The sequence below is a fragment of the Lissotriton vulgaris genome, chromosome 1_2, assembly GCF_964263255.1.
Source record: "Lissotriton vulgaris chromosome 1_2, aLisVul1.2, whole genome shotgun sequence".
Taxonomy (NCBI): Eukaryota; Metazoa; Chordata; class Amphibia; order Caudata; family Salamandridae; genus Lissotriton; species Lissotriton vulgaris.
In genome coordinates, this window is record NC_141686.1 from 128,056,306 (window position 1) to 128,069,237 (window position 12,932).

General features: G+C 44.9%; 1 protein-coding gene across 1 annotated transcript in view; it reads left to right on the forward strand.

The window, feature by feature from the left end:
- The first annotated feature begins 1,660 nt into the window (after positions 1–1,660).
- CREB3L2 (cAMP responsive element binding protein 3 like 2) overlaps positions 1,661–12,932 on the forward strand; it is a 193,675-nt gene continuing 182,403 nt past the window's right edge. The window contains exon 1 of the mRNA XM_086952474.1: positions 1,661–2,072. Coding sequence (XP_086808600.1) covers positions 1,980–2,072 — 93 coding nt within the window. The 5' untranslated portion in view covers positions 1,661–1,979. The remainder of the gene's footprint in view (positions 2,073–12,932) is intronic.

Sequence of the window (12,932 nt, forward strand, 5' to 3'; positions counted from 1 at the left end):
GGGAAGAAGTCTGATCAAGAGAAATTAAATAACCTTTAGCCTTACGTTTATTTTAAACGTTGCCTTGCAGAATTTGCAGGGCTGCCGCGGTGCATACACGTGCACTCGGGCACACACTTTCACAGCTTGCAAATACTTTTGAAGCGATTAAATGATTTATGCTTTTATTTAGTGGAAAAAAATATCAATCCTGATTCATCAAGGTTTTTTTTGTGAGCCTTTATTTAAAAATTCTGCCCTCAACAGTAAGCGTGCTCTATCAACACAAATAATGAAATGTAGCGCAAAAAAATTCTGGCCAGGTGGCAAATTTAGGGTATGGGCACATCATGGAGTGGAGAAGAGGAGGCAAGTGGGGAAAAAAGTTGTGACAAACGTAAGAGACTTGTGGAGAGAGTAAGCGAGAGGTGGGAGTAAGAGTGGCAGAACCACGGAGAGAAGGTTAGAGGCTGGGTAGAAATGAGTTGAATCGAGAATGGAGAGGAGATGTGGATGTAAAGACACTGACCCAGCAAGAGACAGGAAGAGCCTGACCGTAGTGAAAAAAACAGAGGCAGTGTTTTAAATGGGACAATACTCTCAGGGACTGAGTACCAGCACTCCTTATTTTTCCCACTGTTGGTAACAGCACTTCGCTACTGGTCGGCTCATTGGCTGATAGTGCTGGGGAGTACCAGGCTGTCCGATGAAGCCGTCTCTAATAGCCAAGGCGCTTCTGAAGTCCCGAACTCAGCCGCTGCTGACTATTCAGCATTAGCTCCTTTGCATGGTGGAATGCTTTTGTGTACATCTGCTTGTTTGTTTCTGTGTGTGTGCACGCTTGAGAATATATAGCATTGTGCCAAACAACAACAAATAACGGTTTGACATTAAGAATTTTCAATATTACAAAACAAGGAAATCTTGACATATCCTGCTTGGCTTTCATTTTGTGTAATGATTCAACCTATTTTGTTTACATAAATGCATTTCTGTTGTGTTTTGATATATGCTGCAACTGGTATAGAAGTCATTAAAAATCATTATGTGTTGCCCTTAGCCACGCACATAGCCCCGCCCTCTTGCCACACCTCTAGCTCATTATAACGAGTACCTGCACTTATTTTTTCCCATTAAAAGCACTGACTAAACTTTTTAAAATAAAATCAGTTACGTTAAGGTGGTGCCCTGAAAATGTTTGCATTAGCATAGCCACCAAACGATATCAGGATTTCCTGTGCCTTCGAGGCTAGAAATCAGATTTGCATAAGCCAAAAAGACACTGAAAGACTTTTTCTCCCAGCATGCCAGGCAATGTTTTGATTTGGTCTGTCAAAAACGCTAGGCGGGCCTTTGGAATGTTTTCTTCCTCTTTCTGGACTTCTTGTCGCTATTCTATTGGGCGCCGGGCCTTCTCTGAAAGCCATTGGCTTTCGTGCACGTCGCTCAAATTAAATACAGTCCTGTCCGTTTATTTTGGTGACCTTTCGCTCTCATTGGCAGAGCGCGTGCGCCATTCACCCGTAGTCCCGCCTACATTCCTCAGGGCAAGCTGTATATTTTCTCGAGCGACGTTTATGATGACCCAGAGAAGCGTCCGCCTCTGCATTCATTGGCTATGATCAGAATTAGGGGCGTGGCCAGGTGAGGTGGGGGCTTTTACCACAGCCGGTGAGAATTCACTTGGATGTTGGATGCCGATGAGATCAGTTCAAGTCCTGTACTTTATTGTTACGAAGGCTGTGCCGAACGTCTGCTACTGACTCCGGCGAACGTCACAGTATTGTCTTGTGGAAGAAGCTACAAACCTAGGGTCTGGAGTCATTACAGGAGACTTGACATACAGTGCCATACGCAGTCCCCGTTCCTGGAGAGCAGCCCCAGACACTCTACCCTCTCTGCTGGAGCCAGTAAGGTAGAGAGAGAAATTCAGAATCCCCCTTTCAAGACAGAACGAGGTTTCTCATAGTGAAATCAGGGAGAACAGGGACACCCTATTGATGGAGGTCCTGGAGAGCGGTGACCCGATGATGCATTGGGACAGAAAGCTGAGTGAGCTGGCTTCGGAACCCGACTCCCTGCTTTACCACACTGTGAGTTTTTATTTAATAACCACAATGCCAACGTGTTCGTTTATTTTGCAGTAATACCGTGAGAAAGCCATATGTTGAAAACCAGACACTATACCGATTGTTTACTATTACTTGTAGTGAAAGCACTCGTTCTGCTGATCTCAGAAGGAGAGACTTTGATTGTCATGCTGATTTTGACCAGTCAACTTTCATCCAAACGTCTAAGCAGGCACACTAACCCTCTTTCACTTCCCAGTGTGGATTTGATTTTTGGCACCACCCCCCAACGTCTGGGTTCTTGCTTGAACCGCCATATGTTGCTGGGACCCTGTCTGTAATTAATCTGTAGTGCTCGGAACGTGAGCCTTATGTTCTCTAAATGTGGATTGACGCAGACGTGCTCTAGTTTTCGAGTAGAATCTATTTGGCTTGTACCTGGATCAGGTCACCCATGCTGTATGTTGTTTTGGAAGCAGCTCTTAGGATTTATATTGGGAGGTGTGGGATGCAGTGTCTGGAGTCAGGGTCACAGAGGGTCCTTGGATCACACGGTTTCTCCTAGATATTTGCTCTCTCAGCTAGGGACTGCTTGCCTGATGTAGGGCCTGAATCCCTTTGTCTGAGATCATTGAGTTTTTCTGGACCAGCATTATTTGCTGTTGCCATGTGTCCATTATGAGTGCATTGTGTGTTTCCATGTTGTAAGTTGTTGGTGCTCCTGCCACTTGATGTTTGGGTCATTGGGCGCCCATGGTCATGGGTCATCAGGCACATCTGAATGTAGGTAGCTGAGCTATCTTAGGTTTGAGTCAAGAATTCTTTGGATGTAAGTGATTTGCCATTTCTGGTTTGGATCAGCTGGCATTCTCGGTACTAGGTCTTTAGGCATATCTGCATTCGAGGTGTTGAGTGTTTCAGATGGGGATGCTACTAGAAGGTATGTTTGGCCTGGTCATCAAATATCCTCTGCCACCATTGTTTGTTACAGGATTTCCTAGAGTGTTTTTTTGGGAATCATTGATTTTGGCGGTAGGGATAGTGATAGTGGAAGGCTATTTTTGCGGAATGTAGCATCTCCCGAGCAAGTGACATTGTTGTGTGTTGTTACATTGAGTCATCATTGGCGTTTTTGCTATACAGTGTTACACAGTGGTGTAGCAGCCGAAGAGGTACTGGAGATAGTTTTAATGTAAGGTTGGTTATTCCACTACTCTTATCTTTAATGTACAGCGAAAAGATAACTGAACTTGAAGTATTGGTGCTATAATGCCCAACCATTGACTTCAGTCACCAAATGATATCCTCAGATTGATTAAACACTTGTGACATCACATACAGAAACTTCAGAACAACTCCAGACCTATCCCCATTGTAAGACTCGAATGGACACATACCTTATAAGCACGTGACAGTGGAGTGTGAAAGGAGTCCTGCTGCTACTATCAGCGTGGACGTTAGACCACAGTCACAGTCCATGTTGATCTCACTGTGGCTCAAGGCCATTTGTCTTCTGCAGGCCCAGGTTCTACTACTATCGCTGAGTCCTTCTATGCAGCGACTGTGGGATCTCAGTCGTGGACCCCTGAGGCGTTGTGGGTTCTCTTCTGTACCCTATGGGGGTGACTAGTAAAGGTGTTTAAAGGCTCTTAGCCCGTGCTTTAGCATCCCTTTGTGTGGTGGTTGTTGGGCCGCAGTCATTGCTTGTGCTGTGGCACGCATTTCCTTTGATCCTGGTTTAGTACAATAAAGAGGATGGTGGACAGGAAGTGCATCCTTGCTATGGTTACTGTATTTATGTGCGTGGCTCTCAGCTTTGTTTATTATGAGCATAGTCAGTGGGCCGATTGCAGTGGCCCTGGCTTGGGCTCCTGGCTTTTCTCCTCGCACGGGCCCTGCCTTTTGAGTGCGCGGGCAGTCGCTGTGCAAGCCCCCACTTTCAGTGCACAGGTCCCTGCACTACTTTGAAACGGACAACTGATACGTTACTAAATACACTTGTAGCTTTCTGCAGATTATTTCAGCATATCAAGATAAATGTAATATTCATATGAGAACCGTGCGTACCGGGCATTACGCTAAAATATAAAGGAACACGGCTATCCTATATTATTTTCCTGTTTTTTGCTGTCCGTCTAGGGGAGGGAGGGTGCAGGGGGGGTGGGGGGGGGGGGGGTAGAGGGCAGGGGGTCGGTCGGGTGACGGGTCCCTTGAGCATGCAGCGTTATTACGAATCCAAACAAAAAGCATGTCGCATCATGCCCTAACATCTGTGTGAAACCCTGATTTCCTCGGGAAGGATGCAGCCAGGAGGGCCCTGGGGTCCTGCTCCATGCTAGTCTTCGCTTCTGCTGAGCTTGCTGTTTTCGCTCTTATCTCCCGGGCTGTGACTCATTCGCCATGGATGCTCTGCAGTATGCATCGGTCAGGGTGTCACTTCATACGAGCACTCACTTTATCCTGGATGTCTCCTTATAAGAAACAGACACTAACACATGCCCTGACTTGGGTATTCATCATGTAGTCCTGCAAAACCCCACTCTTCCAGCGATGCTGTGCAGCCTTCTGTACTGAGGAACGTCTGATGGACGTTCCATTCCACCAGTTACAAATGGTTCCTGCTACATCCAGTTTTGGCATATGAGTTTTTGGACTACTTCTTTTGTGTCCGGTAAAAGGCATTTAAAATTGTGTTGGAGGAGCGGCCAGATCGGCTGACTCCAGAGCCCCGGGTTCTCACGGTTGGAAGCCCGGCGCTAGCGGAAGCTCAGCCCCATGTCACTCAATAGCTCACTCAATCTCCTCAACGGTCCCCAGCGCCTTGAAACCTCACGGGTGGATAGGTTCGTGCTTTACAAATATGGATTTAGTATTATTACTATTGTTCCCGTAGAAAGTAGTTTCCGTGTAGGGTAGGAGTGCCCATTACACCGTGTCACCATGGAAGCAATTCTTCTGCTCTAGTTTTTCTTTCAACGTCTTAATGTATTGTGATATTCGTAGTCATTGTTCTCCTTGGTTGACCCTGTTCTACAAATCAATGCTTTAGAACCAGGGATCGTTGCTTTGTGTCTCTGGTTGTATGATGCCATCCGATAGTCTTCAAGTGCAGAATGTCTTTTTTGAATGAACATAAGCATTGGACATTTTTTCACGTGAAGGCAAAGTGCTACAATTGCGTTTACCTTTATTTGGTTGCTGCCATTTCATTTGATGCTGGGGCAGGGGAAGATATACAGCTTGCAGGGGAAGATGTACAGCTTCAGCAGGGTCAGTAGTGTGCATAACCATCACGGCTATCCATGCCCATTGACCGGAGTTGGCAGTGGATACAGAGGCCAGGTTAGACCAGCTGAAAGTTGTACTTTATGTCCGTGATGCAGTGCATTACATTGCTTAGCGTAGGTTCTGATCAAGAGTTTTGCTGCAATTCGAAGTCCTGCATCGAGTTGCGTTGCACTGCATCAGTTCTGACCCAAAGGTGTGAGGGCTGCAATGCGAGGTCCTGTGTCAATTTTACATCATGCTGCATTGGTTCTGATCGGGGCCTGCAATGCAAGCTGCAGCGAGTTGCATCATTTTTGAAGGAACCCAGAATTAGGCTTGGAGGTTTACACTGTGAGGCCAGCCAATGGTCCAGGACCTGGGGGCACCTCTTGGGGATCAGGACTCACTTCAGGCAGCCAGCAGCAGTGCTCGGGTATCCCAGGCTGGTCCAGTGCAGCAGGTCAGCTGGGCAGTTGCCTCTGAAGCTTTTTAAGTCCCTGTGACTCAGACAGGTGATCAGCCAACTGACCCTAGAAGTCACTCTGGATAGCCTGGGATCAAGGCAAGCAGGTTTAGTCTTCCTTCTCAGACAGCAAGACAGTCTGTCAACCAGCTGAGAAGGCCTCTGGCAGCAAGGCAGTCCTTCCGTTCTAACTTCCAAAGGTCCAGGAGTGTTCTCGAAATTTCCACTGGAGGTTCAATATGTATACTTGGTGTCATTCTTTCTGTGTGTGTGGGGGGGGGGGGGGGGATTCTCCCACATCTGGTTCTGGAATATTCATCCTCCTGTCAAGGCGCCAACCTGTCTAGGGTGACAAAAGGCAGGCATGATTGGTGTCAGCTTCCTTTGTGCGTGCAGGAGGCAAAGCTCTTTGAAGTGTAAGTGGTGCAGGGTATTGCTCTTTCCAGTCATCCTGCCAGGATAGCCCAACCTGTCCACACCTAAGTCCCCTTTGTGTCCTTGTCTGAAAGGAATATACAAACCCCACCAGCAGACCCATTCAGAGTCATGTGACCCAGGACACTGGCAAAAGGCACAGTTGATTGGGACAAGAAAATGGCAACTTTCTAAAAGTGTAATTTTCATAATTGTGACTTAAAATCCAACTTCACCATTAAAGAGAATTTTAAAATTACAATACATTTGAGTGTAGACTGTGTATTTCTACCTTTTCCCGATCTAAAGTCATCACTTATGAAGTATAATAAAGTATGTGAAAAGGAGAGATTCCCTTGAACAGAGATGAAATTAATAAAACTTTATGGACGAAAACAATTACAGGATTCACGTACATAAAAAAAGACCACAATTTATTGATCATACAGTAATTAAAAAAGTGGACAGTTAAAAGACCACTTGACACAGATTTTTAAAACAATGAAAACCATAAAAGAACAATAAAAAACCTGACATTCAATATTGACCGGCAAAATTGATACATGAAGACAGAAAACAGTAAGACATTAAACTCGTACAATACTAAGCGTATATTCAACCTCTATTTCTGACACCAATGTTATGTACACAACAATACAGTGTATCAACAAGGATATCCAAGTCGAGAATTATACTGAAGGGTGCGTCGACGCGTTTCGGTGGTTTCTCACAATTCTATCCACCTTTGTCAAGACTACAATTGATATCTGTCGTAGTACAGGGGTCAATATAATCTCCCTTTAAATCCACTTTTGGATGTTTGTCAGATTTCCATTATTTTTCACAATAAAATATGGTGTAGGCAACGAAATACTGGCTTCATACATCCATTTTAAAATTGCGTCTCTTTATCGAGTTACAGGTAAAAAGTCCTGTTACTAGAGCACTAAACGTTGGCAGTAGTTGTTTAAAATAGTTAAGCCTCGTGGTGCGCTTCTCTTTCCATTTAAAAGGGAAGCAGGGGCGCTTACGTCATGTCCTTGCGATGAAAACAATTGTTTCACTATAGAATCGCGAAGGACTGCCTGCTTCTCTGGTTGGTTAACGCTACTTCCCTTGATTTTTGTTAAGGGGTACCTCTCATATTTTCTCTGTATAATAAAGTATCCCAATGTTAACCAATGGGAAAGATAGGCCTTGCAACAGTGAAATATGACATTAGAAGTTTTTCACTGGTAGTGCATGTAAATCTTAAATACACAAGCACGATGAGCCTTTAGGGCCTACCTTAAGGGGGTGACTTATGAGAATTAATAAAAAGGAAGGTTTAGGCCTAGTAAAAGGTTTATTTGTCCAGTTTAAGGTAACAGCTTAATTTCGATGCTCATGACGAGCTCAGCTCGTCATGATGCACAGTTGAGCTGTGCTGATGACGAGCTGAGCTCGTCATGAAAGAATGGAAATAATCAAAAGTCAGCACCGGAGGGGAAAACGCCTAGCAGCCAAGGTGTTAAAACTGCACTACAGGCTGTGGTGGCAGGCCTGAGATCTGTTTAAAGAGGTTAGTTAAGTTGGTGGCAGAATGAGTGCTGTAGGCCCACAAGAACCATTTAATTTACATGCTCTGGTACATGTAGTACCATTTATTAGGTACTTACTTAATTAGACATAATCCAATTTTACCATGTTTGAAGCAGAGAGCAAAAGCACTTTAGCACTGGTTATCAGTGTCTAAGTGCACAGAGTTCTAAGTCAACAAATACGAATCCAGCGAAATAGGATGAGTGGAGGCAACATTTTTGGGGGACTGCCATGCCAAAGATGTCAGGTCTAACACATATGTCATCAATTTTACTTATAACCATGCCACCCAGAGTTGTAATTGTGCAGGTGAGGTGCTGGGGCAACATTTTGCTGTTTTTGTTATTTTGTGAGCATAAGGTTATTTTTGGGAGTTTTATTGTGTAGGTTGGAACACATTTTAGTGATTTTTGTGCATACTGTGTCAGTTGCATTGAATTGGTTTTAGGGTTTTGTTTTCACATGGTGTGTGACCAATCTTTTGGGTTTGTGATCGTAGCACACATTTGGTGTTGTGTCCATTGTATTTTAGGCCCTATTTCATGTGGTTAAGATAAGTTAAGTCCTTTGTATGGTTTTGTGTGCCTATGGTGAGTTGGCTCACGATTGGGGTTCATTGTCAATTGGCCTGTTGTTGTGTGTATAGAAGGTGGCGGATCCTGTTTTGGATTTCTGTATGCATATAAAGTGTTCGTCGTGAGTCACCTTGTTCTGGTTAATTGCTTGCATAAGAACTGCAGTGTGGGACTTGGTGAGTTTCATGTGAATGGAGTATGCAGCACCCAGTTTTTTGGGGTTTTGTGTGCATACATGTGAGGTTTTTTCTTCAGTTTAGTGCAGTCACTGCTAACTGGCTTGCTTTCACAATGAGCACTCCGATTTGCCACTGGCATCTCTGGGCCAAGCTGTCGGTCGTATAACTGAATTTTGCCTTTTTTGTAAGATCACTGTTCTAGGAGATAAGAGGATACATTTCATTATTGGCACAGGTAGTTTGTGGTCAATCGATCAGCTTGAGTGACCATGTCTGATACACCAACATGACTCCTGGTTCATGTTGATCTTATTTTAACATCAGTATTAAGAGTTCAGTTTTTCAGGAGTTTCTTGAACTTCAAGTGGTTTGGTCCATCTCTCAGACTGGGTTTACGAGCGTTCCTGAGTTTTTACTTGTCTTTTTAGAGTTGATTATCCAGGGTTAGTGAGGGCTAACAATCAAGGCTTACTCTAGGGCGCGGTAGAGAATTTGAAACACTGCATGACAGAAATGTTTGCATATCCTGTGAGGTTTTCCTAAATTTGCGGTTTTCATCCTTGGACAGAGGTGCCAGATAGCATGCTATAATCACAGGTGTGAGTCCTCAATATTGAGCAGGGTATATTGTTATACCTTAATATCATACCCATAATATCAAAGAAAAATATTAACCGGTATGTATGCATAGATGTTCAATACTTAACTCCACTTCTGTGTACATTGACAATATAGATATGGAGTTAAGAATAGTGAATCTATACTTCCATACATGCACTTAAATTTCAATATTTTTGTCCCAGATATTTAGGCTACAATATTAAGATATAACGATATTCCCTACTTGAAATTACAGTCTGCAACCTAATCATACTTGGTATAGTATGTCTATCATCTGCTCTAACTTTTTACAAGCCTTGTGTGCAAGGTTGGTGAACTTAGTGGGTTTGATCCTAAGTGGCTGAGAACTTGAAAAAATATTTGTAAATCCCTTTTGGTATAAACCCACCACCCAAAAAAAGAGGGCCACACTCTGGTCCTCCATGATGATTTCTGTTGCCTAGAATCCAGACCAAAGTCTCTGTGTTCTGTTCTGAGGATGTGGTAAACAGGTGTCCGGGGTACTAGACAGAGCTCAGTAAAGACCAGCATACATCCATACTGTTCTCACAGTTCAGTTGAGAGGGGGTGCATGTTGCTGAATGGGTATTGCACAGGGAGACAATGTATATCACCCATGGCTACCAATCCTCAAAACCCTGTTCCTGGAAGCTACTGATCGTTCATTTTTTTTCACTGTCAAGAGGATATATGGGTGCCAGAGTCATCTGTTAAATTGTTTGATCAGTTTAGATCGTGAACTGGGATTATGGGTTAGGGGTCACAGTGCTACTTCAAATAATATTTCCAGTACCATAATAGCTTCAAAGTTGACTCTTACGGTTTCAGAAGCAGTGTGACCAACATCAGCCTGCAGGACACCAGCCTATGTATTGTCTAGAGTGGAGAGTGAAAATCTCTGTGCCTGTTTCGGGCAGAAAAATTGTTCCGAAATTGTGGCAGATAAAGGTTCCTACATGAAAAACACATGGCAGTCAACATGGAGCGCCTTGGGTCCCACTTACAGATAACATAAAATTTTAACAGTATATCAACAGCACACAACAGTATATGATGGTCTTCTCTGCTTCTGACATCCAGTGCTTCAAACACTGCTTGCACCTCATTCAGATCTAGATGTCTAGCACTGATCTGAAGCTTGAATTCCAACATTTCACCAATAACAACTAGTCCAAACCTGGATAAACAACATAGACCTAGATGGGTTCAAACCCCGCCTTTCATCTAATCCCAAATGTCTCAGATTTAGCTCCGACATTGATCTCACCCTCAAGGAACATATCACCAAGAAAACTGATATAGCCTGGTACCAGCTGTCTCCACTAAAGAAGGTAAAACGGTTTCTCCCAGAAAGACATCAGAAGTGTTATTCAAGCATGCATTCTTTTGCATCTGGATGGTGGAAATGCTTTGCTCCACAGCCTTACAGAGTTCGCATTGACCACCCTTAAAGGCAACCTAAGATCTAATCAAGCATCTTCAGAAATATGACAACTTGAACCACACATGGAGGGAACTTCACTGGCTGTACTTGCCAACCTGTGCGATTCTTAAAACTAGCTGTACCATGTACAAAACCATCATGACTGGCACCTCCTCCTATCTGGCTGACAATCTTGCCATGTCTGGTGGCTCTCGGCATTTCCCCAGCCATAACGCCATCAAACTGGAGAAAAGAATGTCTGGAAGGAGGAAAAAAGCAACTAGACTTCCTCCTCTATGCACCCATGATCTCGAGCAACATCAACAGATCCTCAAGACTGCCCCAACCCTTCTCCAATTTAGCTGAAGACACACCTCTTTTAAGCACACGATATCATGATGTAGCACCAATCCACTTTCAGTTTTAGAACCAGTTACCCCACCAGTCGCACATGAACTATCTTTGCCTTGGGCCTTGTACAGCACTCCACTACATTTTGACAAGATTTCCATGACACGTATGCCACGTACATACATACATAAAGAGTCCAAGAGAGTGGTGCACCTTTTTATTGCCATTCGGAAACTTGTATCCCTACACTAAAGGATGCGTGACCTGATTTGGTGCATGTGCATTGATTATGTGTTGCATGCTTTGGGACGCACTTAGTGAGGCCCTATTTCAGCATTGTGCGCAAAGTTTGCCAAGGACCTCCTTTAGTGTTTTATGCATGTAGGTTTGAGGCTTTATTGGAGATGTTGCTTGCATTACGTGTGGAAAATATATTGGTGTGTTTATGCACCAGGCCTGCGGGTGTTGTTTTGGGGGCGTGGGATATATGTTCTCACGTGGGTTGGACTCTGATTTGTGGGCAGGTGGTGTGATTTGCCATGTTGGTGGTTTGTGTCTTAAAGGCAGTGGGCCATATGTACCAACACATTTTCCCATTGACACAGGCTGTGTAAATCCCTTTGATACATCTGACCCAGTGTGCTTTATCGGTGTTGTTGTGGTAGAAAGGGAGAAGGACTCGATTTTTGTGTGAAATTCTTGTGTATGTAGAATGTGGATGGTAAGTGGATGGTAAGTCGTATTTTTTTATGTGGAACAAAAGGAAAAGGTTAACCTGTTTCTCAAGGGTGTGTAGGGTGGTGTTATTGTTGTAGTTTGTGGTCTACTCGCCAAAATTATCAGCACGGAATTGCTGTGTAATGTCAAATTAGGACACGGGGGCAACAGCCAGACTGCGTGGCTGGGATAAAAGAGGATGGGGGAGGGCTGAGAGGAGTAGGGGGTGCCCGAGATTGAAGCGCTCTGTCTCCGAAAGAGATCGAGGTGCTCTGTGGGCGAGTTGAAGGGGGTTCAATTGGGAGGGGGCAGAGCGTGCTGATAGAGAGTCTGCTGTGGGACGGGTGTCCCTCGCAGTAAGGGTGGGAGTACGCATCAAAGGAGGGGGGGGGGGGTAATCACACAGGGGGCTAGCCTAGAGAGTTCCTTAAGGAGGGAAGGAATGGACACTCGGTGAGTGAGTGATAGTACACAGGGAAGGGAAGGGATGGGATTCGGGGAGTGAGTGCACGGAATGCTTTGGTAAAGGAATCCGGCGGTAATCCCCGAGGGTGCCCCAAACCAGAGAAGCGACGGGTGTTCTCTGAACGAGGTAGGGAAGACGAGCTAGTGAGTACATTTTCCGAGAGAAGGGATGGGCGCTCGGTGGGTTGGCACAGAGGGTGGTGTTTTGGTAAGGCACAGAGGGCGATCCATGAGGGGGAGAGAGAGGCCTGTGGCTGAGGGATACGCTTGAGGGTGCGCTTGTCCACTGAAGTAGATGCCTCTTGTCGAGGGAGGTGTAACTTAAGCCGTCGGAAGGCCTAATGACAGACCGGGATTCTTGGGCGCTTGGTAAGCTTTAATTCTGTTAAGACCACAGTGGTTTGAAGTCTGCGGGATGTGTCTGCTGTCTGCAGCGGCTAACCATCCTTCCGACGGTGGGGGGGGGGGGGGGGGGGGGGGGAGCCAAACGAAAAAAGGCAGTTTGAAAATGCTGCCTTAAGCTCCAGATGTACGGTGTCGGTTTGTACAATTTAGGTTGGGACCTCTCCCAAGTATGTACGAAGCAGACACCATAATCACTCAGTACCAGATTTAAAATAATTCCATACTTCTTATCGGTTGTTCCATGCGAGGGTGTGTGTATTTCCAGTGACAGAGCTTGCTGTGTACAGCGGTGTACCCTGGCTCTGCCTGCTATGGGTAGGCCGTCTTTGTCACTGGACAGCCTGTCGTGGTCCGTAATTGTGACCTAGGAGAACCCTAAAAAAAGGCAGCGCTTTCCCCTTGTTCCTCATCGTGCTTCTTCCT